This window comes from Toxotes jaculatrix, chromosome 11 (assembly GCF_017976425.1).
Source record: "Toxotes jaculatrix isolate fToxJac2 chromosome 11, fToxJac2.pri, whole genome shotgun sequence".
In the NCBI taxonomy this organism is placed as follows: domain Eukaryota; kingdom Metazoa; phylum Chordata; class Actinopteri; family Toxotidae; genus Toxotes; species Toxotes jaculatrix.
Window position 1 is genome coordinate 20,611,496 of NC_054404.1, and position 27,561 is coordinate 20,639,056.

At 41.4% G+C, this 27,561-nt stretch overlaps 1 protein-coding gene across 1 annotated transcript in view; it reads right to left on the minus strand.

Annotated features, from left to right (window-relative positions):
* LOC121189823 (inositol polyphosphate-5-phosphatase A) overlaps positions 1-27,561 on the minus strand; it is a 140,613-nt gene that overhangs the window by 43,462 nt on the left and 69,590 nt on the right. The window contains exons 5-8 of the mRNA XM_041050290.1: positions 19,537-19,600; positions 17,662-17,765; positions 10,261-10,313; positions 9,053-9,172 (exon numbers count right to left, since the gene is read on the minus strand). Of these exons, the coding sequence (XP_040906224.1) occupies positions 9,053-9,172; positions 10,261-10,313; positions 17,662-17,765; positions 19,537-19,600 (341 nt within the window). The remainder of the gene's footprint in view (positions 1-9,052; positions 9,173-10,260; positions 10,314-17,661; positions 17,766-19,536; positions 19,601-27,561) is intronic.

Consider the following 27,561-nt stretch of genomic DNA (forward strand, 5'->3'; position numbering starts at 1 on the left):
AGTGGCTCTTCTACAGAGCAGAGATAGGAAATTAAGGTGGACGCAGCGCAGCCTCTTGTGTAATTAATGATTCAGGATGCTTGGCTCGCTATCTCCACTAATCGTGTGGATAAATCTCACCGTGGACTTCCCAGGCCCAGATAACAATATATTTATGGGGCTGTAAAAAGAGAAGAAGCTTCTTCTTAGTGGTGGGTCTCAGCTCCGGCCGGCTGTCGTAAAGCATGGCCACTTCTTCCCCGGGAGGCAGGGGAAGGGAACGCAACAGAGACGAAGGTGACTGGAGTAAGAGGCGGGGAAAGCAGCTATTACATTAAATAGAGAGTATGTCATTTTGACATCTCATTATATTAAACAGAAACTGGATCGTCTTTCTATTCCATAGGTTTTTCAGGAGGGGTCAACATAGAGATGGGAACATGATCTAGAATTTAATTTCCAAAATAACAATGAAAGTGTTTCATGGTTATGATTGATGTAACTATTAATTTCCAAGATGGTTCCATCTATGTGATGGACATATACTTAATTCTTTCCAGGAGTAAATGAACACTTCTGAATGAGATGTACCATTTTTATATGCCATATTTTATTTAAATAGTATGGATCCTTCTTCATTGTAGTTGCAATTTGGGCTACAACCACTGATTACTTTCTCAAGTAATTGATGAATGATTCTAATATAAAATATTAGAAAATAATAAAAGAGGGCTATAACAGTTTTGCAAACTGCAATTTCAAATTGATTATTTATCCATCCAGTGATCCAAAGTCCCAAAATACTCAGCTTACTGTCATAGAAAAAGAAAAGCAGTCCTCTCATTTGAGAATCTTGAGTCAGTGAATCTTAATCATTTGAAACATTTTTTTGCAGATCAACTAATTAACACAGTTCTAAAAGGCGTTTAGTTTGATGGTAGTCACAGAGCAAAGCAACAGGCAGTCAAAAGAGCAAATGGCTGTTGAAGTTGTGGTATCTTGAAAAGATATCACAATCATGTTAACAGCCTGAACCAGGGCCAAAAAGAAGAGATGAGATACAGAGTTGTCTCTGCAAGAGAAATGTTTGTGCCTTGATCGACTCCAAAACTTGTAGGTGTGTCTATAATTTACGTGGACCCTCGCAGACCCTCAGGGTACGCAAAAAGTATAACTTGCTTGAAGGTTCTGATATCCAAAACTTTTATAACAGCTAAAGACAACATTACTTCAGCCCGGTAAACAAAAGTTTATTTCAACACTGTGATCCACCATTTACCTGAGTGCACTTCTTCCTCACCGTAATCAGAGTGGAAACACTGGGTCCAATTACTTCTTAAAAATAACGACTATGTGTCTCCTATATTAACGAATTGGCTCACTTACAGCACTTAGTTTTTAAAGTTGCTTACAATGGTCCCAAAGCCAGAAAGACCCTGGGTCAGTACTCACAGGAGTCAATATTAAAGAGTAGCCATTGATGCTTTAGCCAAAAACTGAGCCCCAACGATCTGACTCACTGCATATCACTAACTTCTTACCTGTAACTATACTAAATTAAACTGCTCCACTAATCAGAGTCAGATAAAGACTGTGTGTGTGTGTGTGTGTGTGTGTGTGTGTGTGTGTGTGTGTGTGTGTGTGTGTAGAGCCTCATTAATACACTCAAACTGGGACTGATGTCATTAATGACTTCACATTCTGGTGCTAAGAGACTCGGCTCTATTTAAACAGGGTTAGTGGCCAGTTTATCCTGTTGGTCAGAATGGAGGGCAATAAAATGGCTGTAGATACACGTCAGTGCAGTTGTTATAGGCGTGGGAACTCATGTATTCCTCGTGCTAATAGAGAATTTACCACATCTGCTGTTGTGAGTGCAGAATAAGTAAACTGAAACTGAATAAAGAGGAAACTTAGTTTTACTTTGAGGCAACGTGCCAATCAGACAATGACAAAAAAAAGATAAAATATTTAAAAAATAAAAAATAGAAGAAGGGGTTAAAAGATGAAGAGGGTAGAAGAGGAGAGTGGGGAAGAAAACGAGCAGTTAAAAAGTGAGACGGGGAGTAAAGAGAGTGTATGTGTGTTTCTCCAGAGCCTGGAGGTCTTTCTCCTCCACGTCCTGTAGCTTTATCCTGCTAACAGCCATGTCTAATACCCACCGCCTGGATGCTTTGTCTGCTGCTCCAAGGTATCAGCCACAGGTCAGAAGGTAACAACTGTGTTTACACGATCATTTCCTAAAGCACTCATGGTGACCCACTGGTGTGAAAGTTGACTTTTTTCTTGGCCTTTGTTGGGGGGGTGGGTGGGAGAGCGAAGAATTGCAACATTACCTTCAGCTATTGGGCGTGAAAGGGGCCTGAGGGTGGGGGGTCCTGAGCTTGGGGGGCCCCCCTCGCTGACCCTCACCCTTGGCGGGGGCCCCCATTAGCCTCGTCATCACAGTTCATTCAGGCAAACTGTTACAGTGTCAGTGACATTCTCCCACAAAGACGCACTCCTTTACACAGTCTATAAACGTGCTTTCTCCTGGCCAATTCATCGCACAGTGACACCCCTGAAAGAGGCTCTTCACAAGGGCCGTTCTCACTGAGGTTTGGGCTGGGGCCTTCGTCAGGCCTTCCTGGGGGCCACACAAAGACAGGGGTCAGACACTAATTTATAACACGGGTCCCAGACTCTGCTCCCAGGCTCCTTAAACCACCAGCACAAAGCAACCGCGGCACATTCTCTCTTTCCGATCCTACTTTTCTCCCACACACAAACATACTCTCACAGAAGTGAACGGGCACGCAAGAAAAAAAAAAACCTCCAAAAATGTTCTTGCAACAAAGACACTGACAGCATCTAAATTTCACAGATAACACTCATGTCTACCTCAATAATTCCTGCCTGCTTTTCAATCCTTCTCCTTCACACCAGCCTCAATCCCTCACTGACTCCTCAGCAGATTATACGCTGTGATTGACAGCTAAACTGAGCCATAATAGACAGTCTATATGCGATTATGAGGGTGCAACTGGGGGCCATGTCATGATTATATTGACAAGATGACTTACCATAAGTTGGCCGGTCAGATTCGACTTTCCACACAATAGCTGGGCTGAGCACAGTCATCCATTGTAAGTAAATGTTGAGAATTTGGGAGAATGTTAACATTGTGAAGAATGTGGTGGGTGACGTCTTTCTGAATGGGCCAGGGGTGGCCCCTGACAGGACCTTTGACACTGCAGGACAACTTTCCCCTCGTCCCCCTGTTAGCACCCCAGCTCCTGAGTAACGCCCATCCCAACAAGAACACCGCACAGGAAAGATATGGTGCTGAGGGGGTGCAAGGATGCTGCAGCGGTCACACAGAGGTTAACGAATAAGTCAGTTCAAACTAACAGCACTGTCAACACACACTCAGGAAGGAAAAGTAGAGCCAGCGTATGGGATTATGGGATAATGTGATGAGTGGGCAAGAAAATTTTCTGTAACTGTCACTGAGAGGTGTTTGCTGAATCTTTCCGGAATGAACTTTTGTCTAAAATAGACTGGATTGGAAAATTGTGAAAGAAATACAGTCTAATTTCTGGCACAGAATGTCAGACCACCTGTGCTCAAGACTGGATTACCCCCTGGACAAAGCTGGCAACCGCCTCAGGGTCCCAGACCTGCAGTTTCCCTAAAAGCCCCATATGATGCTTTTACCTACGCAGGGGAAATGCACCAAAATGCAAGCTCAAACTGTCTCATCAAATTACCATAAAGTGATATACAGAAAACCTAGGTTCAGGTAGAGTTTCTGTAATCATTGTTTAGCAAACATCTAGAGAACAATTTAGATGAACTGCAGACGTTAAAACTGGAACTTACTCACTCCACCAGATCACAACACTAAAGATGGCCGACTGCACTTCCACAGCACTTGATAGTTACATTAGTTTAGCTCTTCATAAACGTCGTCCAAGAACAGGTAACATCAGAAAACATTACTGACAGACACAACTTTAGTAGTGCAACAGGTCAGGCTGCTAAATCCTCAGGCAGCAGAGGAAACTGTTTCACTAATCAGGAGCTACAGTGTGTGATAACACAGATGCAAGTTGTTGAATACTTTGCATTATAATATGTCCACTTTCATGTTACCGTTTTTACTCATTGGTGAAAAATGCAATAGAGTTTGTCATAGTTATCATTTTCTAATGTTAGCTTTTATATAGTTTTAGTATCCTATTTATCAAAAGTTTATCAATGAATTTTTAGAATGTAAGAATTATAGACAAAGCTGAGCAGCCAACCAATATCAAAACCATATCAAAAATATCAAAATGAATCTAGGGAAATGCTCCACTTGATTCCTTTAGCTATTTTCTATGATACTGTATTAGATTTTGGTTTTATACTGTAGTTAATCTTAACTTTAAAGTCACAATTCTGGCTTTGTGGCAACATTAATAAATACAAACAGCGGAAACAGAAGTTCCTTTCAGGTGCTAGAGAGATAGTGATGTCTGTTTATCCTCCACACATAGTGACTGCTGTGTGTGTGTGTGTGTGTGTAATAAACAGTTCCACTATGAGCACAGAGACACTGGGGAAGATTAACCTCTGCTCCTTCAGGCCTCCCAGGGTGAGAAGGCAGTTCAGAATCCCACAGTCACCACAAACACATCCACACAGTCACCTGCTCTCTCTCACACACACACACACACACACACACACACACACACACACACACACACACACACACACACACACACACACACACACACACACACACACACATACACAAATACAAACAGTGACACGGTTACAGTGTAATTTGTGTATAGCTGCTGTATATGTAAGCACACAGAGGAAGGAAACGGCAAGTGTCTATTTTTCATTTAGATTTGAGATATAAAACATCATCATCATCATGTGACTGCTTAGCATGTGTACTTGCATGGAAACACACACAACCACACACACTAGTCTCTTTAATAAATTCATTTGGGCTTCATGGAGGATCTCCTTGTGATTATCCAGTCCTCCCTCTTGCAGCTCAACATGTCTATTGGCTGGAAACTAGCCGGCCTTTCTCTCTTCTTTCAGCCTGTTGTTCTGGGAAAAGCCTAAAGGGAAACATTTAGATTGGAGGGCTCTTTGAGACGCTCTGACAGTTGACTGATGACCGTCCATAAAATGACAAAGCATCGCTGTGTGGTGGCCAGTGCGGCCCACTGCCTCCCCATGGGAAACTAATTGCTTTGAATTGTTAACGGCAACATTATTTTTCTGCCAATCATTGCTTTTCAATGCCCCAAAAATGAGCATGAAACAAGTCTTTTCAGGGAACAAAACAGTTAAATGTCCCCAATGTTGATCAAATTAACTTCAGCACTGTGACAATGGACTATATTTGTGTGAAAATAATGGCGCGTCACAAAGGACGCCTTTATGCCAGGATTTCACAGTTGTAATGTAAAACTGTTCTACCCTGAACCGGACCAGCCACTCTGAATGGGGGTTGGAAAAAAGAAACAAACGGCAATACACAAAAGGGATTTTTTTTTTTCAAGAACGAGGAAAAAAAACCTGTTGATTTTATCTCATGCTATCATTTCACAGGCTCATTTAGCAGCCATGTTTTCCATTCTCTAGAGGGGCCAGGGTTTTCAGCATCACTTTCATTACATCAGCTGTCTCAGGCAGAAATTAGCAAACGAGAATATTTTTTTTACTGCACACACATCTCTAGGATCCTGTCCCTTTATAGCAGTTTGTGTCAGACATGTTAACATTATTCTAAATTTAATTTAAATTTAACAATTTCAGTAATAACACATCAACTTAAATATTCTTTAAAAACATAAAACAAAATTAGTTTTATAGTGTTTTTTTTTTCACATTGTGGAACACAAAAACCTTTACATAACTATAAAACAATGATCTCCCACATCAAGGTGGAGCTGAGTCAGTATGGTAAATAATGCTTGATCTGCAGCGCTGAGCACATGTGTGCATTTTTCAATGGACAGGAAAACAAGCAGGGGATGCATTTCAAGCAGAGCTTTGCTTTGCTCTCATGGAAGTGGCCCACACATCAGCGCAGGCTGCAGAGCAGAGCTTTTTTGATGTGACTCAATAGTGAGGCCTGGCTGGCTAAACGCTGTTCCTTCTCAGCATTGTTCCCCCGAGGCCTTGAAGCACTTTGGAGATAAACACCGTTTAGCAGTTAAAAGGGCCACAGAGGAAAAGGCTTATCAGATGTGTTCTCAATGGGCTGCAAGCTGCATTATTAGGCCTGGGCCCCAGATAAGACGCAGGCTGAGAGTTTGATGCCCAGCAGCAGAGCTCTGTCCCCAGCACTGCAGTGTGATCCGCTCCTGTGCCGGCTGCCTCATGGATCTCAGCTGGTGGTGTGTTCAACAGCACCCCTCCCCTCCTCTCCCATTCGGCAATGAGAGATTAGAGCTCAGAGAAGGAGAGAGGAGAGAGAAGAGGGAAGGAGGGGGAGTTTGGCTTTAGATATTCCCCCTGTCCCTTTTCCTGCTCTGTTTTCTGGGGGTAGGAGTCAGAGTTAGGACAATGGCCAAAAAGATGGTTCCCAACCAGCCGCTGAATGGGAACACTGTTGGTGGTAGCGCTTCATTCAAAGCCCGGCCCGGGCACATTGTCCTCCCAGATCGGCAGAGGAGAATGGAGTTTGCTGGTGGCTGCCAAAAGGTTAGCAGCCTCTGTGAAAGGACCGACCCATTATTCACTGCCCTTTACAGAGCCCAAGCACCCTTTGTGCTCCTCCTCCCTTCCCTCTGCACCGCCAGCTTTTTCTCACTTCGGTGCTCCGGATCTGCGCCCGACGGTTTCCCCCTAAAGTGAGCGACTGAGGCGCGATGCCCCCACTATCCCACCCCTGTGCCCCTAGCAAGGAATACCAGGGTAGCCGGAACATATAAACCACCTCCCCACCACCACCTTGCCTCACACCACTTACCCCTCATCCCCACCCCTGTCAAAAAAAGAACCTTTAAATGATATGGCCCAGAAGTAACAACAAGGTTACCATCCCAACACAAGGGGATTCAGAAAGAGGGAGCATGGAAACTGCCACTCAGCCAACACAATTTCAATTCAATCCCCTCAGCCACCCAACGAAAACTCAGACTCTGCTATTAGGTGTATTTACAAGGGAACCTTTAGAAGTAAATCAACTGCAAAGGCATGATGAAAGCACAGGAAATACAATGAAAACACTTAAATGTAAGCGACAACAGAGCTCCTTTTCAAACTTCACGATGCCAGTAAATCCAGGTAAGTTACAGCGTAATAAAAATTGCAAAAGCTGCCATATTCTTAAAACACTCCCACTTTCCTGTCCATTAAAGGCGGACCATTCTTTCATCAAATCAAGAGCAAAGCTCAGGTAAAATATGACCTCGCAGAGAATACTTTAAAAAGAGCCTCATAATTCATGCGCATCAGAAAGCCCAGAGATAATGTATGCCACCCATATATGCATGTAGTTATTCAAAGCCGAGGCGGCGGGGAGCCATGTCGTGCATTCTGATGCTATTTGAATGGGAGGTCACCAGCTGCGAGGCTGGTACTAGGCTTTTATTCTGTGTTAGTGTGGCCAGGTAGGGAGCAGGGGTTGTACCATGTACTCTATCATTCTGCTTCCTCTGCAAATGGATATCCCATAAATCACATTACCGTGGCCTATGAATGGATAGGCTGGCCTGTTTGTATAGAGGCTGGATTTACTCAGTGCAGAGTGAAGAAATCTTTACCATTACAATTACAATCTCTGCACCCTCCCCATTGTAATTAAAAATGCTAAATGTATTCTAATGGTTGATCCTCTTGGGAGCACAAATGTAAACTGCCTAGTAGGCAGCAATACATACAGAATACAGCATGAAATTTTCGCCAAAAGTTGGTGCTTCAGGAACAATCAGGGGGTCACAAAAAATTTTAGATTCATCCTCTGTGGACTATGAATACCAACAGCAAATTTAATTGATGTCAGGGAATTCATTTTTGGCAGCTAGTGGGCAAAGCTGATAAACAGACCTAGGGGCTGAACTCATGAAGCATCCAAAAAGGAAGAGGTTCCTCTTGTGGGGAGCATGAATGTGCTCAGGGAACATCATAGCAATCAAATTAGGATTCATCCTTTAGGTATCTTGAGATATCTTGCTCTGGACCAAAGTGTTATGGACAAACACGTAGCTGAACAAACAAACCTACAAACCTGCATCCTAACACTTGCAAGTAGTGAGACAAAAATGAGGATGAATATAAGGATTACACCACAAAAAAGGCTAAAGTGTTGGAAAGTAAGACGGAGTTAGAGGGAGGGACAGAAAAAGAACAGATAAAAGAGACTTGGGAGTTCACAGACCGTGTAGTGAGTAAGACCCCCCTACTTCTACAGACAGATGTAATCCTGCTGGTCTAGGGCTGAATCCCACCAAAACCTTCTCTGCTGTACCCCTCCTGTTCAGCCTCACTTTAATCCTCAATTAAAATATAAATACAGGTTTTGTCATGTCAGACAAAACTGGGATTTGTGACTGGTATCTCTAACTTTCTGTAGATATGAATTTCACATTCTTTACACATAAAAATATAATATTTTTTTATTTAATATTTTTCCAAATATGTTTTCTTAAAATTTATTTCTGCTCCATGCTTATATACATATGATGCTGGTGCTGCTGTTTGTTTTCATGAATTTTAATTAAAAACACCTGTCTATAAGACTCTCTGATTATAGAAATGATTTCCTTCCAAATATATCAACAATTTTATGCAGGTCATCTGAAAAGATGCTGGCAAAGGACAAGGCTTCCTGCTTAATTTAATTTGATTATACTTCTCAATTAAGAGTAGCCATGTTACACTGAGAATGAGTCCAACAAACTGTCAACTGCAATGAAGTCTGACAACATCTTACCGTAGCAGACACAGGAAGACTCATCCCAGTGAATCTGCATCTTTATAGTTATTTCTTTTGCAGGAAGCTTCCCGTGATCTCATCAAGAATAAAGAAGGTAGATGAAAAAAAAGAAATACGAGTGGTGTCAGGTGTGTACAGTACCTGTCTAAAACGTAGCCCAGGGCCTTCTGCCTGGTCCCAGAGTAAACTGAGGGGCTTTTCTCCCAGGCCACCAAGTTGGAAGCATCATGGAAAAGGTGGATGTTGACCAGATCAAAGGCACTGGGATGAAAGAACACATTGTGAGTGAGCTTCTTCCAGAACATCATATACACTGTGTGGTATTAAACATCTGTTTAATTCCAAATGATAAATATAAATTATATATAATAATAATATAAATAAATATAAATCTGTCATTTTTACTCAACTAGTGCTATATTTATGAAATTAACAACTTGCTGAACATTACTTAAATGTCATTATCTGTCTTGACATATTAAAAAATATCCATAAAGGATAAAATAAAATATAAACAGACTTTCTAACCACTTCTTAACCCAGGCCTGTGAACACAACATATACCACTGCAAACACTAATCTGCTTTCTTTCAGTTTGTCCTGTCAGGGGAAAGCAAGATAGCTCAATGTGCAGTGATGAACACCACCCTGCTGATCCTATCAATCTGTGGTATTTTGTTAGCATTATGTTCAGCAGGGTGACCCAGAGGAATTGGTCTTATCTCAAGGGGTTTATTCTGCAGTGACATCCTGAACAAATGAATACATGCATGGTCTTAGCTATCTCTGTCTATCCCATCTCTGATCTGATCTCCCTATTCTTCACCAACATCTCTCTCTCTCTCTGCTGCTGCTCTTGTCAAACGTCATGCCCCTATTAAATGCTTACCGTTTCAGCTCTTTAGTTCTCATGTCATCCCTCTATTAGATTACAATCCCCGTCTTCCACCCCTCCGCCCCCTCCCCCCACGCACCACCACCCCCAGTCCCCTGCTCTGCACACTGGAAGCCAGCGTTTGTATTCAACTCATACAGGTTCAATTGCATGTAATGTTTTTTGTCATGTCATATGCAACTGCTTGACTAACGTGATTACGTGTAATCAAATCCCTGCCTGCTTCTGTGGCACACTGTCCGGAGAGGATTCAGCTGTGTAACTCACTCTCTGTGTCTGTCCTGTCTATGATAACCACCCTGCACGCAGCCCACTGCAGCTTCTGGGTGAAGGCAGACATGACTCACATGGTTGGGTCTTCATCTCTAATCACAATGATACAGTTGTAATGATTCATGGTTGAACAGAGATGAGGTGGGAAGCGTCACTGAAGGGACTTATTAATAAAACTCACCAGTCAGCCAGGGCCCATCGAGTTCTGATGAATCCCTTTCTGGACCACTTGCACTGCGGAACAGAGAGACTCAATTTAGCACGACAGTGGTAGAATTAAGAAAAAATTAAAGTAACAATGTCAAATGATTTATGGAAGAGAAGTAACAATGTCCACTACCTGAGAGCACACTTTCATATTTTACATTTTCCAACAGTATCATAAATTATTTAGTTCAATTTCCATCCAACACATTATAAGGGTTTTCATGAAATGAAGTGTTTTTTTTTTTATCTTATTATTTATTCTAACTTTTTGGCACAGTACAGACCACAGAATTAAAATAAATAAATAAATAAATAAAATCTCCATCTTTGGTACTGTGTGGCATTATGATCCTATATGCACCTTTGTAATGTTTTTTCTGTTATTAAGGTGCTCTTATAAGTTGAAATTAAACTTTTGAATAAACTTTAAATAGATAGAAAAGATACAGAAACATTAATGTCAGTTAATAGATTAGGACAGGTGGAAATTAAGTACTTAGTTACAAAGTAAGCAATTAAATACATTTACTCAAGTTCAGTTCTGAGGCACTTTACTTATAAACAGGTCAATCTGAGGCTGTTTTATACTTTTACTGTGTACATTAAGATTTGTTTGCACACAAAATACGATGCATTCTTTTGGATAAAAGGAAAACTAGTATGACAGTAAACACCCACAACATTAGGATGCAGTTATATATAAATATTTAAACAATATTAATGCACTAATATAATGAAAATTGAATGCAGGACTTCTACTTGTAAAGAATTTACAAGTGAGATAAATGACCTGAAAGCTGAAAGCACCACTGCAGATTAGTCATGTGACTTAACAAAGGCTTGGCAACAATTTTTATAACTGACTCATCATTTGAGTCATTTTTCAGGCAAAACACGCAACAAGTCTAATTCCTTGTTCACAATTTTGAGAATTTGCTGCTTTACTTAATCTTATATCTTAATAAGTTAAATATCCTTAGCAATTTGAGAACATTACTTTAAGTTGGATTTATGGTGGGTATTTTTCATTGTTTTCTGACATTTTACAGACTAAAAGAAAAACTGCTTGATCAAGAACATTTCATACAATAATAACTAATAATGAAAATAATCTGGTTAGTTGCAGCCTTACACTTGCAAATCACATTTTAAAAAATTATATGTAAACATTTTTAATAGGCAAGAAACCTATATACTGACAGAAGCACATCTTAAAATTCAATTTCTCAGACACTTCACAAGTTAGTTTGCAATTTTCCATCAGCTGCCTTACACTGTCTGACAAATAATAAAGAAAACATAAAAATAATGAATAATGCAGAAAAATGTTGGATGAATGGCTTCAATACAGAACTTACAGCCTGTATGGAAAGTTACACGAAACATAAAAAGCATACAGCTCAGTGTAGACATCGAGCATGCAGCTGTTTGATCAGATCCCACCAGCCTTGAGTTAATTATCCAATCACAAGTCCAAAGATCTTTCTCAAACAGCACATGATTCACCATGAAGCTGGTTATTAGATGAGAGACAAATTGATGTTGTGAGTGTTCTCATTCTGAATAGATAAATATGTCTCTCTCCCTCAGCCTCTCTCTTTTTCTGTCTATCTCTCTCTCTCATACTCCTGATGGGGAGTTAACTGCAGTGATGAATAAACTAATTATGGGCCAGGTCACATAATTACAAATTGACTAATTTTATTTAAAAAACTCAGATGCAAATTAAAGGGCTAAGAGGTATTTGATTGCGCCTCACATCCTTCAATCTGCATTAGTACAAGATTAACTGTATCAAATTGAATTACATTAGCATACTTGAATTAATCCATACTGCCTCGGCAGGATGTATGGGCCCAATTATAACTCGCTGTCCCAATATTGTGACTTTGAAAGGAGCAAAGGGAATTAGATGCGAGTGTCACACTGCATCAAAACTGATTGACCTTCTGCTGGAAAACATATGTTTTTTAAACTAACTGAATACATTTAAAAGATAAACACGAGCAATGAGGACTGAGTAAGTTCAGTAATCACATTCATGTATTTATGTACACAAAAGGCATATGTACACTGACTTACACATTACTTTGTTGCATGGGAAATCCATTAGTGTACTGTGTGCGTTTGTTGAAGTAAGTTGAATAGAAAAAGTCTCGGAGTAGGGGGAGGATGAGGAGGGAGAAGACGAAGAGTGAGTGTTTAGGGGGGTGGACTTGCTCAGTGCACATACAAGCTCTGACTGCAGCCAGAGACGTTTAATCTCGATTTAATTTAAAGAGCCATTAACTACAATCGCAGCATTAAAATCCATCACTTCCTTGACACCCGGCCCCAGATTGCCCCATTTCCTCCACGTATGACTGATTGACCCCCTGCTTCATCGCTTGCTTATAAACACGCTCACAACACGCACACACGGGCCTCACGTGGACGACCGTCGCAGTCCAGTGGAACAAGCATCCACTTGTCAGAAAGTTTTAAGAAATACACCCGTCTATCTATTTTTACCCAATTGAAGTGCTTTTATTTTGTAGTAGGAGTCTAGTTAAGACAATTATCTCACACAATCAATCAAAGTGCAGAAGAAGAAAAGTGTCCCTCTCTACTGGTTGACATGATGACATCATGATTTGGTTGCTGCAGCTGATATTGCAGCAGAGACGATGACACAGATGCTGTCCGGCCCCATTTAATCTCCTGCTGAAACATCATCATCACCACCCCTTCTTCCCCCCTCCACACACACACACACACATACACACACACACACACACACACACACACACACACGCACACACGCACGCACACGCATGCATGCACACACAAACCCATCATTTAAAAAAATGTAAGAAGATTTAGCCAATCTGCTCTTTGATATGCTACACTGCTGTCATTTTGCATAGAAGACGTAGCTGGATGAAATGGATAGTGGCCTGTAATCATATCATATATCAGGTTTGGTGGCTATAAAGAGTCACTGTTGGGGGACGAGGGTGGGAGTCAAAGGGCAACGGTAAAAGGTCACAAGGCTGGGGTTGACATTGGCTGACCTTCCACAGGTCAGCGATGGCGTCTCCGCCCATGACAGTGATGAACGGCGGCTACAACAGTGGGTCACATCCAAGGGTGTTGGGCAATACATATACGGGCTGACCGCTACACACACACACACACACACACACACACACACACACAGAAGACGAGCGACATGAGAGACAGAGCAAAAAGATTAAAAAAAAAAAAACAAGATGGGTGGAAAGGGAAACTAGAAACTGTCAGATTCACTTGAAACTGGAGACCACAACATAAAACTCTCCAATTGTGACCAATGGAAAATTAAGCTTCTATAAAATGCCAGAAATGACACAGTGAGGACACACACACACACCATCCCACTCCCAGTCCTTGTCTTAAACACCCTCCCGTCACCATTTCCCGATCCATCCCTTTTGATTCTTTGACCTTTCTTATATTTCAGCTCAAAGTCTGACCCCCATAAATAATATTATGGCAGGGTGATGTTTTGGTGTGGGGGGGGGGTGACAGAAGAGCGCAGGACAGGGAGGGAGGTGTGAGGAGGGGGATACACAAAAGGCCTGTGACAGAAATGCACTGTGAGTAATAAGTAATACACACACGCTGATTGATTTGAGCCTTGGTAGACAGTCACATTTATCTTTATTCCATCATCCAGGGGGGCCCATCAAATAAGAGAGGGCCTCACATAGGGTTTATATAACTGGACAGCACATGATGGTGCGTGTGTGTGTGTGTGTCTGTGTGGTGTTTGCTCGCGCTCTGATGTACCACAAGCACAGAGGGCAGTCTCTATCATCGTCACCACTCGAAGATTGCAGTAAACACCATGTGGGACTGTCAGGAGCTCTAAAAATTCACATGGTAAGAAGGTGAAAGCGAAATGATGGATTTAAAAAGCCAGAAAACATCGTCACAGGGGTTTCTGAAGCAAATCAAGACTTTTTCTGATCCTCCCGTATACAAATAAATGAGTGAAGAAAGCCTTCGTTTGGCTTTCATTTCAACATCATACCCGCGTTTATGAGCTCCTTGCAGTCTCATGGATCACGCCTGTCACCGAGAACAGCATCTGTGTCACAGGTGTCTTGTCAGGTGATAAATGCAGAGAACATTTTACAAGCAATGCCAGTTTAAATTACTTCATCTCCTTAACGTACGCATCACATCTATGAATCACACGCGGGGGTTTAAATCAAAGGAGAAAAATATGAAGGAAGTTAACTTTCATCAGGGGCAGAACTTGAAAGTAATCACAGGCCCGTATCAGAGCTTACTACAGAGGGCACTAAAAGGCTATGAAAAGTCAATGCTTTTATGGACAAGCTCATGGTGCCAAACAACAAATAGAAACTCATATGGATGTTGATCTACAGCCTGTCGCCTATTTTCTTCCTTTCTGTTTTTTTTTCCTACGCCTGTGTAAAACAATCAATAGCAAGGGCACATTAAGGTCTGGGTCGTATACTTTATTTATATAAGGCAATGACAAATCCTTATGATGCAATGGTTTTTGGAGGCATGTATTACTGAGCCAAACAAATAAATATATTAATGTCTGCTGGGGAGATGGAGAGATTGACGGAACAACGGGAAACGACAAGCCGCCAAATCCATCACGGCGACCTTTCAAAAGAAATGCGCCCACAATTTTGTCCACTTCCTTCTTATTCAGCATTTCAATTAATGTCCCTGCTTCTCTCCCCTTCACTTACAGCTATAACTCAAGGTGGGATTACGGAAAGAACTGATGCTTTGCATACGGAGGGGCTGTCACTTAAATCAGAATCAAACCAGGAGCGGAAAGGGCCACAAGCAGAAAGTGTGAATGTAAGTAATTTTAACCAATATTTTATTTTATGACATTGAGTTTAGCCGCTTTTAAAAGCTGAAATGGAAAGCCAACCACGAGCATGATTTAGATTAAATGAAAATGGATCTTTTCAAAACATTATATTTGTCTGGTTTAATTTCTGATTGTTCTCTTTCAGCACTGATTAAGTGGTTGAAACTGTCAAAAAATCTTGAATCGACAAAATCCATCTGCAGCTTGTTTTGTTTATCATTTATAATTATTCATCTGGGTCACCTTTCAAGTACAAAAAAGTTCTAAAAAAACAAACATTTGCTGGCAGCTCCTTAAATCTAAGTATTTTCTGCTTTCCTCAATATAATATCATTGTAAACTTAAAATTGTTGTGGACAGAATAAGCAGTTTGAAGACTCTGGGAAACTCTGACATTTTAACCAAGAGTTAAATATGGACTCACACTTCATGTGTCTAAACCCACACGCACCACTGAAAGGCACTGAATGACATTCTGTTTCTGTTTTAAACACGTACACACACACACACACACACACACACACACCGAGCACTCCCACCATGATGTCATCAGCATCTCACGCTCACTGACACTTTATTAATGGCAGACTGTAAAGGTAAGACACAAGCAGGGAAACACACACATCCGTCTCCCTGCAGCCACCAGAGCTGTCTGCTGTCACTCTCTAACCTTCCTCTGACGATTCTCTCTGACAAATTGGACAAGTTTCAAACACAAGTTCTTATTTGTGGTGGAAATTAGTAATGAGCATGTAAAGTAGTTACTTCATCTCTCTGTCTCTTTTTTTTTTTGACTTCAAATCATTTGGTTCAGGTATCATGACCCAAAACGGGGCGAGCTGGGACCCAAGCGACTGGTTCGAGACTCGCCTGTGTGGCGGCCTGTCCGGTCCAAGATCCCTGTGTAATAGGATTCCTCAAAGCTGCAGATGGATGGCAAATCTAGGCAGTTTCATCTACTAAAAGAGGGCATAAATCACTAGCGGAGGAAGCGGAGACGAGGCAGGGGTTATCACCAGTCTGCCTCCCTCATGAGAGCTTTGCATTAAAGCATTAGTGAAATTAATTCATCTTTCATAAGAGGTTTGAGCAGTATCTGTGATCTATGATAACAACCAATTTCTCACTACGGAGGGGAGGAGGAGGAGGGAGGCAGGAGAAGAAAAAAAAATACTCGGCGACCCTGATAGACTACACAAATCTGCTCTTTTTAAATGGGCTAACATTATCTGGAGTGCTGCTCTCTGGAGCATCATCCCAGATTCATATCCCAGCCGGGAAAGAGAAATAAATCACCAGGCAAAACTTTTCTCATCTGCCCCCCCCCCCCACCCCAACGGCGGCCTAACACACACACACACATACACACACACCTCCTTTCTCTCTACATCACTCCCCTCATCCTTCTCACAGTACACCGTGCCAGGTTTGTTTTGTGGTTTTCTTTGCTTGTCCTGTTAAACACAGAACAATGCTTTGCTGTAATCATTTTAAATGGCTTTGTGCCTCAATCAGTGTAATTGGTTTTAGATCATCTCTGGAATGGGAAAATGGGAAACCAGAGACGTGAGGCTGTTTGGGTGTGTGCGTGCGAATGCATATGTTTGTGTGCATGTCTAGGGTGGCTCAGGGTGGGCAGGCGGGATGGTGGTGGTGGTGGGGGGGAGTCCTGCAGTGTGTGAAAGAGACGGAAATTGGGGGGAAGTGTGTGAAGGGGCCGTATCCATCTGTTTTGCATATATTTGCAGAGGCGGCCGTCGAAGCATGGTTGACAGATGAGTGGGGAGTGCAGGGATGACACACGGGCGGTCGTGCTCTTTATTACTATATCAGCACTGCTATGCTCAGCGCTCAGCTCCCCCCTGATGGCACACCACACCGAAACCAGGAAGCCGAACACAGCGGAGTGAGCAGAGAATTGCTCCACGGGACACGGCAGACGCAACAAGGACTTTCTCTGTTACACGATTTGAATTTTTTGACTGATTTGTTTTCAAATCAGCCATGTGTCAGCCGGATTTTCTTGAAGCAAGGAAAAAAAAAATTGGATTGTAAAACAAAAGGAAAAAAAAAACAACACAGAAAAAGAAATGACTTTTGAAAAATCACTGAATAGTAGGAAAAAGGAAATCTCTCTTTCTATAAATTATTATCTGAACTTTGGCTTCAATTTCTTTATTTTAAATCTAGAGGAAAAATGATCAAATTTCATTAGTTTCTGTATTTATTATACACAACATTAAATAATAAGTGTGGTAAAAAGGGGAAAAGATACTGTACTTCTCCTAGAGGATTGATCACTTTTTCAAATTTGCAGCTTTATTAAACCTGCACACTCTATACAATGTAGAGCTGTGTATTCGTGTGTCATGGCCATTTGTCATGACAGACCACCTTTCACCATCATATCTGTCAGTCAGTGTCACAACAGGAAGCTGTCATTAGATGACACTATCACCATCAGTCAAATGTGCTTGTTACAGAACCCACCTCAGGAAAGTAATCCTGTGGAAACTTCTCCTTCTCCAGCGTAGGTGTGCTTTCTAGTGTCTCTGAGCAGGTTTCCTTTCCCACCACCTTCTTGAATTTCTTGGCTAAAGGGGAGATGGTAGGAAGACACACAGAGACAGAAAAGGGGTGGGGGGGGTGGGTGGGGGGTGGGGGGGGGCAAAGACAGTTTATTGTTACAAACGTGCCGGGTTAATTTTTGGAGACCTCATCTGTGATTGAGAATCTCCGAATGCCATTAGAGCTCAGTGAGAGCAAGAGCCACCTCACCTTCCTCAGACAACTGCCCCACCTGCTGGTCAGAATGAGGAACACAGACTCAAGTGAATCAAGAACATATCTACACATATCCTGAGTAAAAGAGAGTAAAGACCTCAGAAAAGCCTTAGGTGACACTACTGTAACTCTCCTGTATGGACATGATTTCGTCTAACAATGAACATAAAATAACAAGGCTGACAAAGAACAATGCTTCTTTTGTCCGCTCTGTATGTACAATACCTATTACGAGTCTGTCTGTCTGTCTTAGAGGACAGACTCATCCTCTCTCGGTCTTTCTGAGGTTTAACATCATCATTGTGGGGTAAGAGACTGTAAAGTTTGGCTATTTAAATGAAACTATCTGAGAGAGTGCAAAAGAAGCAATGTGACTACAAAGCAAGCTCATGCACACAGTGCTGCCAAGAGTGAGCTGATTTAATTTGTGTGTGATGGACAACTGGTGTCATTTTGGGAGCAAAAACTTATTGTTGTGGTTCAAAATCATATCATGACAACATCAACAAGATTGCAATTTTAAATATAACTGATCATTTTTATTATTCAGTTTAGTTTTACATAAAGAACTACAAAATGCAGGAATGGTGAAAATTTTTGCACATTTTCTGCCTAAGGAGGAATAATGAAAACAGTGTACAGTCACAGTTTGTTTTCATTCCAACCTTTTACAAAGATAGTGAACGTTTCTCACTGTGAACCCTGTTTGATGATTGTATCCATTATACCTGCAGGGTGACTGTATTGTTACACCCCTCATGTTAGTTCATGTTCAATCTTTGCAGGAATTTTAATTTCCAGACATTCTGACAGGTCACTGTAGGAAAAGCACAGGAGTAAATAATAAAATGAATGGTGGCTGAATTCCATTTAGCTGCTTCAGTTTCAGGTATTGTATTGTTCATGGTATGGTTCATGCTGGCTCACTGTCACACTGTCATGGTTTACTGGGACAAAATAAAGCCATTGTTTCTGTTTCAATAACACCTGTGCTTTTCCTACTGTCAAACTGTCTGCTGTGAGACAGGCCTGTGACAGAAGAAAACAGAGCTACACAGTATGCACAATAGTTTGTGTAATTCTGATTTTGAATCAAATCTTTAAAGTATGTGTGTGTACAAGGGGAGTGGTCCTCTCCCCTCTCGACCCCTCCCCTGCCTTCGCCCTGTCCTTCACTGGGGTAACTGGTGCTAATGCTGACTTGGGTCTAATAGGAAGCGAGGTGCCTCCACATCTATATCCCTTCTTTAATTAGCGCGGCAGCTGGACCCCGGGGCCCTCTGACACCGCAGGCTGATGAGACCGCTGTAACTGTCCAATAACCCGCCACAAACCATTACTGTAGGCCCGAAATCTTATGAATTAAATCCTAATATTAATAAGCATTACCATTCTGTCCTGCTCCCGTTACATTATCCTCAAAGCCAATCTTAGCTCGCTGGTTTTGATGGAAGCGAGAATAGCCTGCAAATGGTTGTGTCCGATATGCAGGGGTGGGATGAGGGGGCACGATGTGAGGATTTCATTTCGAGACAGTGGTGATGATGTATATGAGGAAGTGTGTTGGAGGGAGGTACTCACCTTTGAAATCAAACTGGTGGATGTTTTTCAAAGACTCATGGATAAAGTAGAAACTTCCAAGAGCCTGCAAAAAGAAAAGAATTTGTGAGAAGATTCTCCACGTGAAGATTTCCCACTATTTATGCTAAATTTCCAACCTGTTCAGGAGCCACAGATGTGTGTGCACAGGACCTGATGTGAGAATACTGGACTAATAAACTGGACTGCAAGTTTTAGAGCCTCACTCTCCACAGCACACTTCCCACAGCTCCACTCAATGGGAAGCCACAAACACTACACACCATCAGCTACACAACAACAGGTGCAATGTGCTCTCAGTACAGTACACTCAGAACAGCCCATTCTCGGGCTCAGAGTCTTCCAATGTGGCGAGTCAACAATTTGAGCTTTCAAAGGACACATTCAGATGGACTTTTGAATGAGCAAAGATCAACTTCAATAGGCTTAAAATCTTAATTTTCCCTGTGAACAATCAGGAAACTTTCCCAGTCGGTGGACAAGCCAATCAAAGTCTGTGGGAAGAAGTGAGAGTCGTGCAGAGGGGGATTTGATGCGGTTCACAGTCCACTACACTGCTTTCTGTTGCCCTCTTTACATTTAGGGCAAATGGAGGCAAAGCTCAAGCTCAATCCCCTGTGTCTTTGAGATAGCAGACCTTTAGCTCGGGATAATTCCGAGTCTCCTTTTTCCTCTCAAAGAAAGGCAGAGCGTGGTGAGTAACTTTCACTATGAAGACCAGAGTGACCAAATTAAAACATAATTAAGTAGAGTGAGAAAATCATGGCTAAAGACAAAGAGTTAGATGCAAGGAGGTCGATAAGAGTGAACCCAAAGATAGGACTCCCATGCTCAGGTACAGTAAAAGGTGTTGAAGGGGTGTGATCAAAAGAGGGTGGAGGTATCTGTAGAGGGAAAGGCCCTCATGGAGGAGGATTTAGTGTTTTCTTGCGTTTTCCTATTGAGGCCGGGGGCAGACTCCTCTCTTTCCAGCACGCTGGGAGAGAGTTTGGGCCCGGCCTCGGCCTCTGCATTATTTATGAGTGCTGGCGCATCTTGAGATTAAACATTTGCTGATTTGTCAAAAGCACAAACATGAGGTCCTGCCCATCTCCTTGACATATAAGTTCAGCCGACGGAAAACACTGTCGCACATTTAATTGATGAGAACAGCGGCTGGTGACCCGAACCTCCGCCACGCTCCCCTCCCTCCGTCATTCCTTCTCCTGCTCTGACGGAGGACAGAGAAAAAGGGAAGGGGAGGGGGGGCTGCATATGAGAGGGGCGTTGGGCAAACGCAGGACTCAAGGTCACAGCTTCCCATTGCGAGAGGACGGCTTCCAGGAAGGCCCCCTACACTTATTTGTGCTCACTTGTCTTTATGTTCTCTTTCACCTTAAAGTGCCAACAACAGACCTGGAGACAGAGATGGATAGGAAAACAGGGCCAGGGAGGAAAAGCTGTGCTATTTGTCAAAATGGTGCCACTATGCTAACTGCTGCTGTTTGTGAGAATATTTCAGTGGGTAGTGAAATAAAAATGACTGTGTTGAAATATGACATGTGGGAAGATATATTTCTTTCTATTACAAATTAAACTGCAGTGCTGCATTTTTTTTTCTGCAAAGTCAAATTACTACTACTGCTTGATCAACAAAAAATTAACAGACAAAAATTTTCGTAAGTGATAAATGGTTTAAATAGTCAGTTATCAAGCAAAACTGTCAAAGATGAACCGGCTCCAGATGCACGAATAAGAGGATTTTCTGCAATTCTCTGTTTTATAGTTTTGTAAATTGTAAATCTTTAGGTTTTAGACTGTTGAACAAACAGAAAGCCAAATAAATATTCTCCCTATGTGTACTGAGCTGGTCATTTTTCACTATTTTCTGACTTTTGCCAAACAAAATGATCAATCACTCAATTAAAACATTCTCGTCTACTCAATACAACAGTGACTGTAAGGACTCATGAATAATGACTCTCTGCAAAAAAAAAAAAAAAAAAAAAAAAAAAAAAAAAAAAAATATATATATATATATATATATATATATATATATATATATATATATATATATATATATATATATATATATATATATATATATATACCAATGACTGATTGATTACACCTTTCACTTTAAAACCAAATAGCCACTGTCTCTCCTGCTGTGGAAGCTGATCCCTCTATATGCCCTCAATGCCTGAGACCACTAAAAATAAAATTAATATGACATCAAACAAATCGGCATGAATCAATTTTCAAATAAATGATAAACAACTATGCTTAAGTGGCTATCCGTGTAATCGCAAAAATCTACTTAACCCTCAACCCTAATAAATATTTATTTGACATCAGGGTTCAGAACCTAGCAGCTGCTCTGCTCTCTCTCCTCTCCTCTGCCTCCCTCCTGCACTCTTCATGAAGAAGCTATTATATTAGCAGGGCGCAATTAATCCATTTGTCTCCTTACATGACAGGCTCAAAATATTCATTAGGGCTGGACTGCGCTGACAGGCCATGCTTATCTTTTACCAGTAGCTTTACAATGGCCTGTGTCAAACGTATGTTTGTCACGTCCCTCTTTATTGATTAGCTGCCAGATTCACTTGAAATAATTAAAAGTATATTTTACATATTTATAAACCCCACTGCCATGGCGGCTACTTAATTTTCCATTAGTAAAATGCAGTCTATTAAGTGCACCATGAGGGCCACGGGGGAGGTAAAGGGAAATGAGTAATCACCATAATTGTAGACAGAAAGACAATAACCGCACCATAAAAGCTTGGGTTTTATGACTCGTTCTGGCAATGCTATCTCTTATCACGAGTCATATTGGCTACGCTGCTCACAGATAAGGGCACAATGACACAACAGGCAACTGTGCTCGCTCTCCATGTGCGCGAGTGTGTGTGTGTGTGGTTGTGCAAGTGTGTAGTTGACATTTCCAAAACCCCTGCAGATATGGGCTGAACAAGTCCCAATAGACTGGCTGGTGGAAAATAGAGACTTGAGAGCTGCAGTACATAGCCTGCATACTTTGCTCCTCTGAATGCTTTATCGATACCGAGGGCTGCAAAAATTAGTTCTGGCCGATGAAGAGAAGCAGGAATTCTGTGACCTCTGAATAGATTTTCTGCGTATAATGTGAAAAATGAGCCATAAAGCAAACATAAAAGTAATAATTTTTCTTCAAGGTCTCACCTCCAATCTGAGCTAAGGGAGAGTGGCCAGTCCCGGGAGAGCTGACACATACACACTCCAGTGTCATCACAGTGTCACTGTACAACTTCAGAGGGTAATGTTCTGCTGTCCCCAGACACTAGCAAAGTGCAGGATTATGGGTTTCTGGAGCACAGCGATGAGCACACGTGTCCAATGAGTGTTTTAATAGGAAAAATAAATGATACTCTCTCACAGCACCACAGCAAGGGAAGCTAAGTCAGATATGCTAGCTGTTGGTTTTGATCATGATAGTATTCTTTGTTTTATCTGTGTTTAGGTTGTATAGTATGTCTACAATACATTGTAGACACAGAATTTGTCCTGTGAGTTGAGGATCATTGGTGCTTTGTCAGCCACTGAGGATAATTATGGTTTGTTACCATCAAAGTAACAGAAAAAAAAATCAGGCAACACAACAACGCTGTGACAACAACTGGGTGAGAAAAGCAACAGCAAAGTTTAGTCAGGTTCTGGAAAGCAGGACATAACACTGATAGTGAGCGCACCTCAAATGGTTGGTTATAATCCCTCATTGCACAGTAAGACTGTTTGGGCGCGAGGGCTGAATTTATTTGTTTATTAATCCAACAGTAAAAATGCCAAAAAAAAAGAAAAATCCCTCACAAATGTGAATATTTGCTGGTTTTCTTCGATGATGCTAAATTGCAATTTGAAGAAGTCATCTTGGGGTCTGGGAAAATATGGTGGAAATTTTAAACTCTTTTCTAACATTTATTTTATACCAAACTACTAATGAATTTGATTTAATAAGTTAACTTATTTAGAGTTTTTTTTTATTAAGAAAATTAACTTGTTTAATAAGTTTGACTAACTTATTTAGAGGTTTGTTTATAGCCTGCCTGAGAGTTTGAATACTGGTGTTTCTTTTAAGTGATTTTACCGAGGTCCTAGATCTCAGCTACAACTTGGGTGAGCACATTCTTATTAGTACAGACAAGAACGACGGCCACAAGTATGAAAATTACACTCAGGTTGTCATAGAGTGCAATTATCCTTCAACAGCACTTAACTTTAAAGTGATATTTGCACTGTAATCATGGTTATCTCTGTGTGTGGGCTACAAGGCTCATTGCAGGCACCTCAGAGAAACATGTCCTCTGGGTTTTTGGTGACATTTTGCCTTTTACAGCACAGACAAAAATGGGCTGTTTATATCTTGTTGCTCAGAAATCCCTGGAGTCCCCTCATCTGTCAAAATCACAAGTGACGCCACACTTCCACATAAACCCGCACACAGAAACACAACCACAAAAAAAACCCTCACAAATTTACACACATATACACACACACACACACACACACACACACACACACACACACAGACAGTCTTATTGGAAAGGTCAATCAGATATCCTGTCATGAAGAGATGCTGTTGCAATATATCAGAAATCCATGCTATGTCAAAACAGCTTAGAGCACTAGGCAAGAGACATTAGCTCTGACTAACAGGTACATAATATCCTCATTAGTCACTTAAGACTGGCATTCATACCCGGCCAAATCCTAAACATACTCCAAATCAAAGTGTAAAGGGTGAATCCCTCAGCAGACAATAGGACAGCATACTGTGTGCTCTGACGACAGCTACTGAATGTAAGAATCCACATATCTATTTCAAGATCAGCCCCCTATGTCCCAGCAAGGGACCCATTGATATGCAGGATCCGGGTCTAAAAGAGCACCTTCACAGGAGCCTCTCTGCACAAATCTCCAATACTGCACAAACAGCCTGTTTGTCATCCCCGGCAAGGAAAACACCAGAGCACAAAAGTGAGTAGCATCAATAGAGATGGCTTGCTTTTTCAGCCCAGAGATGGAGAAGCCTTAGTATTTTCTACCCCTCCTGAGCCCACCGCCCACCCTAGGCTGCCATATGTGTTTGCCAAGGCCCTCTCCCAGTGCCATTGATTGAGTATTCAGAGTATTGAGCCACAGTGTCTATTATTCATCGGCTGCCTGGAAGGCCTGACTGGATACACAGACAAAACTCTCATTAAAACTTCCTCTGTCACTTCCTGTGATTTGAAAGCAGCCTGTGTGTTGGAGCCATCCGTCACGTCCTGAAGGAGCTCTTGTCTCTGGGGGGTGTGTGTGTGTGTGTGTGTGTGTGTGTGTGTGTGTGTGTGTGTTGGGGGGCATAGGTAAGGTAGGGACAGAGAGAAAGAAGAAGACTGTTAGACATATGAAAAAGAAACACATAAACATAAATGTACTATTTTATTTCACTGTAATTTAGATTTAAGTTAAGCTTACTCTCCTTAATGCTCTTTCACTGCCTCCCTGAGGGACCGCAGGAGCAAACCTTGCAAGAAAATTGGTTTACATGGCAAAGCAGGACTAGTATTGATCCCTTGCAATTAAAACAGGAACAGCAGATCCTCCATTCTGAATCACTTGCAGGCCACCTGAAACTCATTTTCACTGGTACTGTGGCTACAGTGGACAATACTGATCTGTAGCATCAAAATACACTGATCAGCAACAACATTAAAGCCAGTTGCAACATTTCCCAAACCCAAATCCATTCACTTATTTATGGTCTCTTTCAAGTAAACCCCCCATTGCTGTATGGCTCAGTTATGATACCTGTATTTTATCTCTGAGTGTTTCCGGGCTTCCACTTCATTATTCTAAAATCTCCCAGAATGCAGAGCGACATGCGCTCATGATTGATCTCAAAACCACTGATTTTATTTTCTTTTGAGGAAAATATTATGGATGGGTCTAAACAAGGCATAATTGGCCAAACCCACGGCAGCGCCTGACCTGCCAACAATCCAGACCCACTCCCAAGGTTGGCTGCCTCCCTGGGAAATATTGTGCATTAATTTCATTTAGTCTCCCCTCCAACATTCAATGGTAGAAGTTAATTAAATTGCTTGTCCATTGTGTTCATCCACTTACAAAGTTAATGATATTGTGCCGGGGAATTAAAGAGCGTTTTATAAAGCGCACGGGATGGGAGCTGGCAGGCACTACATTGCCCAGTTGAACCCTGTCAGTCGGCGGGCTTCTGGACCCCCTAATTAGCGGTGAAATGGATGCTTCCATCTGCCAATTTCCTGCCACGCTCATCAGTCGTGCAGTCGCTCCCCTAACCTGCCCGGCAGAGGGGTCTAAAGCAATAAAACCATCACAGCAATGACATTCAACAAAAAATAAAAAATAAAAGTGAATACTCGTACACATGATATGACTCAGACTTTAAAAGAGCTTCTTTATAATGCTCAGGCTTTTTTCTTTTTTTGCTCTAGACCACATCATGAGCTTCTTCAGCATAATGCAGATGGAAGACTTTGATAACTTTGTTAAAAATGTTCCATACACACAGTAATAGCACCTCATTTCTATTTTCAGAGAGGATGGTTTGAAGAAATGTCAAGGAATAAGAAAGAAATGTTGTGGTGCACATTTTGATGTACTACATGGTGTAAACTTACAGGAAAGGTACATCACTCCAACCCTAATTAAAGAATAACAATCCAAATTCAGTTCGATGCATGATTTCTGCACAGCCCCCAGTTTCCACTAAGGTAGCAGTGCCCTGTTCTGAAAGAATGATTAATGCTCATATATATTCCAGCAGCGTATTTACTAATACCATGTTGCTACTTCAGCAGCTTTTAACGAGGACATAAAAACTGAGGATCAAAGTAAATGGGATTACACCTGTGGGGTCTGGGCTGCCGTTGACCTCTTAATGAGGCTGGACAAAATGGTACTTTGCATGGCAGAACGGTCTGGTCTGTATGAATTCATGGTTAAAATAAATTAAATGGGGGCATAGTGAGGGCAATTTGTTTGGGAACTACCGGCTCAGAAAAAGAAAACAACTCGTGCAACTGTCGGTGGTGATGTTCAGTTTAGGATGTTGTTGCTTCTAATCTAAAGTATAAAGTGTCCGGTAACAAAAAGCAGATGTTCACAAAGGGTCACATGTATACTTATTTGTGTAAATTATTTGACTTTGAACTTGATTTTAGCCTAAAACTAACCATAAAGGTGCACTCCACCAATTTCACACTTGCAAAACAAAAAACACACCTGTGCTCATACATTACTGTCAGTTAGCCTTAGTGCTAACCTTATAGTCACACCAGATAAACAGCCAAACGGAGCTGCTCCTGTTGTGCCATGTATAGCTACAGCTCTATTATCAAGACAAACCAGATAGGAACAAACAGTGTATAGCTCCAATAAAACGAGCTGAATGGATTGTGTTAGAGTTAATATTGGATTTTATTTTGATGTAACTGTCAGTGGCAGAGCAGTTGCAGCCAACAGACTGCTGACATGTCTGTGGTTCTTTTCACCATGTAGCAGATATCGCTGGTGTTCCTGATATCACTGACCCGGAATTACAAGCAGCGGCTGGAGTATACACTGTTTTAACAGCAGTGTTATACTCACTGTAGTACTAATATGGTGTTTAATACTAAACCAATCAGCACATTCAAAGGCCCTGACTGGTTAGAGGAATTTTTTTTTAAAGTTTAGATTCAATCATTTCAAGACAACTAAAAACCCACAGCAGTTTTACGTGGTTACTGTATCATGGTTATGTGGAAACATCTGGTATAACACGAGTGATACTGGCTTATTCTAAGCTTTCCTCAGCCTATATAAGCCTCTAGGAATAGAAGTTGCATGTAATGACTAAAAAATGCCAATATGCTTAGAACAGTTGAGAAAATCTTTCACAAGCTGCAGTTTGTTAATGTTACAGTTTGTTAATCTACACTACATGTAACAAGAATATTTTCAATGCCTACAGAGGTC